This window comes from Lipophrys pholis (assembly GCF_963383615.2).
Source record: "Lipophrys pholis genome assembly, chromosome: 5".
NCBI classification, from domain to species: domain Eukaryota; kingdom Metazoa; phylum Chordata; class Actinopteri; order Blenniiformes; family Blenniidae; genus Lipophrys; species Lipophrys pholis.
Genome location: NC_137628.1, coordinates 3,124,410 through 3,132,417, shown reverse-complemented (window position 1 = coordinate 3,132,417; position 8,008 = coordinate 3,124,410). Strand labels below are relative to the sequence as shown.

Here is an 8,008-nt window from a genome sequence, read left to right as displayed (position 1 = left end):
TATATTGCACTAAACTCGATACTAAACTTTATTCAAATATTTCTAATTAGAAATTGGTCTACTCTTTGTGTGTGCGACCATTTAGCAGCGGAGTTGAATTTACCGTTTGCATCATGTATAAAGTGCAGAAATGTTGTGGTTGGACTCACAACCTGCAGTAAAATTCCCGGCTGCTGCAACAGGAACAAGTTCAGATAAGCCAGCCGTTACTCAACAAGCGTTCCTGCAGCATCTCATTGATTTTCTGGTGTTTGTCCGTTTTCCAATTGTTGCCAATTATGTTTCCCAACGGCTGCTGGGAAGTGGTGCGTCTGTGTGTTTGCGGGAGAGACGCCTTTTGGGGGGAACGTGGACGAGCCGGGAGGATAAAAGCTGGGAGCTGCTGCGGGACGGGACACTACAGGACCAGGAGGCGGAGGATGAGGATGAAGATGAAGATGAGGATGAGGAGGACTCTGCTGCCGCTGCTGGCCTCTCTGGCCTTTGTCTCTCTCACGTCGTTGACTGATGGCGCTCCGCTGTGAGTTGACCTGCTGCTGCAGCCGTTACTTGATGTTTAAGTGGGCAGAGGACTGCTGGAATATTCCCGAAGTAAAGTACTGTCTAAAAATACTTCAAAGCACAGAGCAAGACATTCCTCAATGCTGCAGTTAATCTTATTCTTCAATTATCCTTCATTTTTTCAATTCAACTATATTTAGTCATTAGTTTTATCTTTATTATCTTTAGTAGTGTTTCTTTTTCTCTCTCTCTTTCTTAAACAAGGACAGATTTAACTCTGTGACTCTTTTAAACAGTTTTTCTTCTTCAGATCTTTAGATAAGCGCCGATCTGGACGTCAGTGTTCTCAATCTCCTCGCTGCTCATGATGCTCTCTTAAAATGTCTCTGTGTTCAATTATCTACCCTTTTTAACACTTTTAAACTTTCTATTTATATATTTATATTAAGAGTGCTTTTTATATGACATCTATTTTATTTATACTTTTATTGTTGTTTTATTGTTGTTTAATTGATTATTACTCACTTTTTTATTGATCCACAAGCAAGCAGTGCCTTTAATTTCATTCTATTACAAATGACAAATAAAGACGTATCTTATCTTATCAGTCATTAAGTTATGTGCAAGCTCAATAACAGCATTTAAGTATGAGCAATATTGTCTCTACTTCCACATTTATATGTTAAAATCATGACTTAAATTGAGTATTTCTGTTTTCTTACCTCAACTATTGTCAGGAAATATAAAAAAAAACAGAGCTCAAGCAAACATTTGTTATTTTAATTTCCAAACTTTTCTGTAAAAAAAAACAAAAAACAAAAAACTTTTATATTATGTTTATATTTATCTCTCCTATATAAATGCTGCGTTCATGTTGTCTGTATCTTACATAATGTCCAGTCAGTGTAATTAGAGTCAAGGTAACTTTTTCCATGCAGTGTCAGAAAGATGGTTCACATTTTGCTCTTTGCACAGATTTAAAAAAACAAATAAAAAAAACAGAGCTGAGATGAAAAGTTTGAATGTTTATCAAGCTCATCAATAGATCACTCATTGTGTGTAAAGTCCAGGCAGCAGCTCAGGACCCTCGTCTGAGCAAATATATGCTCAATTTGAATGAAATAGGTTGTCAAAGTCTGAGAAACCACAATCACATTTTATTATTTTAAAGATAAAGTATTTAAAAAAAACAAAAAAAAAAAAACAGCTTTGGCTTGAATTTTCTGTCCTCTGTCCTTCCTGCAGGAAAGTGATGTCGTCGCCCAACCTGCTGAGAGTGGAAACAACAGAAAACATCTTTGTGGAGTGTCAGGACTGCACCGGGGGAGACATCAACGTCCAGATCAAAGTGTTGAACCACCCGACCAAAACGGACGAGTACGACTCCACGTCTGTGACCCTCACCAGCCAGAATCGCTTCCAAATGTTCGGACAAGTCAAGGTGCCGCGGAGCGCTCGCCATGCAGAGACGCTTCTACCAACGGCCCCCGTCCTTCCTCTCACTTCCTGTCTGGCGTTTCAGATCCCGGGGGAGAAGTTCAAGAGGGATCCCACCATCAAGCAGTACGTCTACCTGCAGGCTCGGTTTGACGATCGAGTGCTGGAGAAGGTCGTCCTGGTTTCCTTCCAGTCCGGATACATCTTCATCCAGACGGACAAGACGCTCTACACGCCCAACAGCAAAGGTCAGCCTGACAAACGCCTGATCAGAAATCAATCACCACAACAATCCCGTGATCCGGCTGTGCTTGATCAATATGTCCATACGTCTATTTAGCTGTGGTGGTAATGTTCTCCTGAGGCTGAGAGTTCTTCTTTCCCTGGACTCCAACAAACGTGTTCCAAGTGAGAACAAGAGAAAACTGCATCCTGGCAAAACTCAAGATTCTTTCTCACTGAACGTTGTTGTTTTTACACTTTATTTCTTCATCCTGAGACCAAGTGATGGTTCCTTCCCATCAGAGAGGATCTCAAGGTTTTCAAAGAGATTCAAGCTCTCTCTCTCACACACACACACACACACACACACACACACACACACACACACACACACACACACACACACACTCTATTGGAAGTGGTTTGTGGTTCAGGGTGTTCAAGAGGAAGAAGAGTGCAGGAGGAAGATGTGAGCCAGTTGTTCAGGTCGTTCTCTCGCTGCTCTCAGTTCATTACAGGATGTTCGCCGTGACGCCGCAGATGAAGCCGCTGGATCAAGATCCAAAATCTACGTCTGAAGCCTCCATCACCATCGAGCTCAAGGTAAAAAAGTCTCGTCTTTAATCAACACAAACACCCGAAGACACATCGAGGTGCAGAAACATTCAGTTTAGATCAAATAGAAATTAAAATGTTTCCAACAATTTGATTTAAACAGTAAAACGAATCAATCTTTTTATCTTTTCACATCAACTGGAACATTCAAACCTTTTGCTGTTTGATTAGTTTATTATCACCCCCCAAAGAAATATGAAAACATTTTCTAAAAATGAGATTGTCACATATTTTCTCAATAAAACTCTTAAAACATGAAAGTTCATGTTTAACGAGTGTAGAAATAACAGTTCATCTGTACAGACCTCGAGAACGGTCACAGCTCCCCTGAGTGAATGGATGAATGAATGAATGAATGAATGAATGGATGAATGAATGAATGAATGAATGAGTGAATGAGTGAATCCTCTCTAGACTGGATGTCTGGATGATAAAAGATTCTTTTCTCCAGACCCCTGACGACATCATTTTACCACTCGACACCGTCTCTCTGAAATCAGGGATTCACTCGAAAGAGTACCAGCTCCCTGAAATCGTAAGGTGAGTATTTCCTTCGGTAAATTTACTTTCTAAATTTACGTTTTTTCCATTATTACAGAACCGAACAGGTAAATTCACTCTGAAACCACAACATCCACAACAATATGAGTGTATTTTAAAGAATTCATGCTGAATAATGACAGGATATAATGTTAACCTGCCACGAAAGTCACGCTGTTGATTGTTTTGAATGTAATAAAGTTGATTAAATAATAATAACTTCACAATAGTTTGATAAAATACTTAATACATCACTGGCTGGTATTGATTTGGCATCAAAAATCTTTTGAAATTGTATCACCTGCAGCCAATATGTGAATGGATGAATACACAACTAAGACTGCTTTTCTTCGAAATACAGTTTTTGTGCAGTTTGTTTATTGAAAAAGACATAGAGGAAATTAATATTGAATCATCGAGGATACAAACTATGTAGCACTATCAATTATGGAAAAATAGAATAGATTTGGACATAAAGCATAAACAACCAACAAAGGAACCAACGTCCGACTGAAGGATGAAAAAAGATTGGAAAAAATGTGACTTTGAAATTTCTTTACTAACATTTAACATTTGATATAGCCGTAATAGTTAAGTTATTGGTAATTATTACATCATTGGTTGATACACACATGCAGCAAAAACACACAAGACAATTCAGACGAGTGTGTTTGTGTAAACAAACAAGTTTTCAGAATGATGCCATTCATATTGACAGTGTATAAACGTGTGTGTGTGTGTGTGTGTGTGTGTGTGTGTGTGTGTGTGTGTGTGTGTGTGTGTGTGTGTGTGTGTGTGTGTGTGTGTGTGTGTGTGTGTGTGTGTGTGTGTGTGTGTAGCCCTGGCCTGTGGAAGTTGGTGGCCAAGTTCCAGAGTAATCCACAGCAAAGCTACTCAACAGATTTTGAGGTTAAAGAATACGGTGAGCGTCTCCTCTGAACTCCACCGTTCCAGCGTCTGTGAATACGTTTTATCTTAAAGGGCAAACATTTGAAAATGTTGTCATTTTTAACAGTGCTTCCCAGTTTTGAGGTGAAGCTCAAGCCGCTGGTCCCTTTCTTCTACGTGGACAGCAATGACCTGACGGTGGAAATCAGAGCCATGTGAGTTTCAGTTCAGGCTGGATGGTTGGAGTCAAATGAAGCGGCGGCGTCTGCGTGATTAAATAAACTCCTGTTTCAGCCCCTGTGGAGGTTCGATCCGTCTCGTTCTTGTGGTTTCAGGTATCTATTTGGTAAAGAGGTGGACGGGACGGCCTATGTGGTGTTTGGAGTGATGCAGAACGGAAACAAGAAGAGCTTCCCAGGCTCTCTGCAGAGAGTGCCAGTAAGTACACAATGATCCTCGTGTTGCAGAGTAGAATTAGTTAGGGACGGACTAACGTTCTATTTCTGCTGTATCTATGTGAAACCATTATGCTCGGTGCAGCACTTCCTCATACTAAAGCTGACTGCAGCAGGACAAACACTCTGGTGTGGTGTGATTGAAAGAAAAGTGTTTTTATTGATTTACACGCTTAATAATTCTCGACTATTTCGCAAACTGGAACATGATTCAGAAGAGAAGAGGTGCTTCTCAACGTAAAAGTGATCTGAATTTCAGTAAAAGTAACCTGTGGTGTCCCGCAAGGTTCAGTTCTGGGACCAAATGTATTCCTACTTTATTCAAGAGACATCTTTACCATATCAGATAAGTTAGAATTTGTTACTTTAATAACGATTTAGTCATTAAAGTACATATTGATTGTGTTGGAAAAATGACATCAATAGAATATCTTTAAATGGAAACAAAACTTTGCTTGTTTTGGTGTCTCGTTATGCAAATTAATTCCACTGTCTAATGACTCAACAGTAACATGTCTCTAACATTGTGGTTGTGGTGTGAAGCAACTTTTACATTTGTCATGTTGCCAAGAATATAGTTTCTTTAAATAATAATCCTATTTCTAATTATTTAAGTCGCTCTAACCCACGGACGGGCAACTAGTTTTCCCAAAGGACCACGTGATAAATTAGTAATACTATTGAGGGCCGAGACGTAAGTTGACTTGAGTTTTGCTCCATAAGAATCATCGCTTGGTAAAAAGCAGTTGTTTTTAACATGATATTTATGAGCTGTGTCATTTTTTCTTTGACACCCTTTGTCTGGAAATCATGATTATATTTTTCTACATTTCTTAAGTTCAGTAAATGAGTAAACGAGAATTATATTGTTCATTAATCATCTTCTTTTTCCATTGGAAAACAGTAATTTTGTGAGGTTAAAGTGTGCCAGTCGCAACCAGTAATGTAATAATATCCAAAAAAAGTGAAGAATGTGACTATTTTAGATTAAATAAAACCAATAATTACAGTAAATTTCATTTGATTCAGGATTTCTGCAGCGACACCCGGTGGAGAGCTCGAAGGCCAGCGGGCCTTGTGTTGCCCAGGTCCGCTCTAAAGAGTCAAAATGCCGGAAATGCTGTCCGTGTCTGAATGTTTTGGTCCCTGAATGTTTCCCAGGATGCATTTCTCACTGCTGTTTGTGGCGTTAGGTGCAGACGGGTAAGGGGACGGTGACGCTGAAGAAGGACCACATCACACAGACGTTCCCAGACATCATGCAACTCGTTGGAGACGCCATCTTTGTGTCTGTCAGTGTGTTGACCGAGAGCGGTAAGAGACCGGGGCGTCCAGTCTGGTCCAGTTCACCTTGATCATAATGTGGTGATGCCGAAGCAGCTGAATAATATGAACACGTGACGCTCAGTCCTTCACCTCCTGCTTCCTCCTGCTGCAGGGAGTGAAATGGTGGAGGCAGAGGTCAGAGGCATCCAGATCGTCACTTCACCCTACACCATCCACTTCAAGAAAACGCCCAGATACTTCAAACCAGGAATGTCTTTTGATGTGACGGTAAGATGCTGCATTTGTCTTCAGCTGCAACACGATGCAGTTTTGTCCACTTTACAAATGTAAAACCCGACCAATCAGACAGGGAGAGGTGATCCAGATCAGGGCCTGCTGGTCAGACTCGGCCAGACTCACTTCAGGTGATCAGGATCACAGCACTGACGTAGAAATGTGTCCACATTAAAGGGGTCGTATAATGCAGCTTTTCAACACTTTCACTTGGTCTCATTGGTCCAACAATGTTGTATTCAAAGTTTATTGCCCCAAATCCATCTTTTCCTTGATTTTCCTCCATTTAAATATTGGATCATAGGAGCTGCATTCAGAATCTGCTGTGTCTGTGTGAGCTGGACTGGCTCCGCCCACACATGCCCATCTTGGGAAGAGGAGGAAGTACTTCCTCTCGTGGTGCCATTTGCCAGAGCACAGCTGCCTAATTGTGGGAGGGTCAATGGGAGGGCCTACCTTGATTCTGATTGGCTGAACTCCCGATGACACTATATGGGGTTTGAATTCTGATTGGCTGGTTGGAGCAACACACTTTATAAAAACTGAAACAAGCCAGGGAGAGAGAGGACACACTTTCTTCACTTCTGGGGCGTCATTCCAGATATGGGGACGATTAGTACTGTTGGAAAACCTTTAATGTAGAAAGGGAATTTTGAAGATCTTGACTAGTTATTCTGACCATAATATGAAGCAGCCGATTATGTTTTAGATTTCTAGCTACATGTGGCCAAATGGTTTCTGCATTTAAAGATGTAAATAGTCTAATAAACATCCACTGCGATCTGTAAATTGTAATGCATGCGTGTAGATGGCGATGGTATTGAAATTGCAGCTCTTTAGTTTATTTTTCAGGTTTGACATATTCTGTGAAAATCAGGGTTCAATTAATATGAACTTATTAATTATATATAAACACCTTGTGTTTCGATGTGAAGAAGATTGTGGAAATGTTATTGTCTCCATGAAGGATGAAATAGTGATCAGGAAGGGATTTTTCTTTAATGATAATTGGACAAAATTAGAACATCTTTATCCGATCTGATCTGATCTGATCTGATCTGATCTGATCCGTGGCCCTAATGGCAAACCAATACAAACACTTTACATCAAATGACATTTGTCTGGAGCAGTAAAACATGTTTAACTTTAAAGCTGAAGCCTCATATCACAGCTAATGAACACAGAGAGTTCTTTTATATCTATTTATGTTGAATTGATGAAAATAAGGACATTCCCACATGGTGTTTTTAAAAAACTACGCAGCCCTGCAGGTTAAAGACAGTGTCTGATGGTGTTTTCTCCACTGATGGCAGATTGAAGTTTTGAACCCTGATAAGACTCCGGCTGAAGGCGTTCAGGTGTTGGTGAGGCCTGATGACACTCGAGGCATCACCGCGAGCAATGGCATTGCCAGGCTGACCGTCAATACACCAGGAAACATTCCAAGTCTCAACATTGAGGTACGTCCAGGAGGGTTTGATTATAATCTCTGCGAATGGAAGCAGAAATGTGCATGTACGCAATTTATTTTACTTAATTATTTTTGTGATAACTTTGTTCATATAGCGTCTTTCATACATAAGATTGAGCTCAAACTGTTTCACAATTTCACAATGAGAACAAAAATGTTAACACATTAGATCATACAGCAGCTCAATGTCAGAGGAGTGTTTTTATTGTTGGTTAACACATTTATTCAGTTTTTTTATTAACTTTTTACAGACATGTGAAAACAAATACAAAATACAGATACATAGAAAAGAAAAGAAAAAAAAACTCTATTTATACTA

The 8,008-nt window shown here is 39.9% G+C and overlaps 1 protein-coding gene across 1 annotated transcript in view; it reads left to right on the top strand.

The window, feature by feature from the left end:
- The first annotated feature begins 228 nt into the window (after window positions 1-228).
- Window positions 229-8,008, top strand: part of LOC308110015 (complement C3-like) — a 20,032-nt gene continuing 12,252 nt past the window's right edge. The window contains exons 1-11 of the mRNA XM_080464007.1: window positions 229-520; window positions 1,747-1,942; window positions 2,024-2,186; window positions 2,669-2,763; window positions 3,227-3,315; window positions 4,155-4,237; window positions 4,331-4,418; window positions 4,539-4,641; window positions 5,852-5,972; window positions 6,097-6,212; window positions 7,532-7,678. Coding sequence (XP_080320133.1) covers window positions 279-520; window positions 1,747-1,942; window positions 2,024-2,186; window positions 2,669-2,763; window positions 3,227-3,315; window positions 4,155-4,237; window positions 4,331-4,418; window positions 4,539-4,641; window positions 5,852-5,972; window positions 6,097-6,212; window positions 7,532-7,678 — 1,443 coding nt within the window. The 5' untranslated portion in view covers window positions 229-278. The remainder of the gene's footprint in view (window positions 521-1,746; window positions 1,943-2,023; window positions 2,187-2,668; window positions 2,764-3,226; window positions 3,316-4,154; window positions 4,238-4,330; window positions 4,419-4,538; window positions 4,642-5,851; window positions 5,973-6,096; window positions 6,213-7,531; window positions 7,679-8,008) is intronic.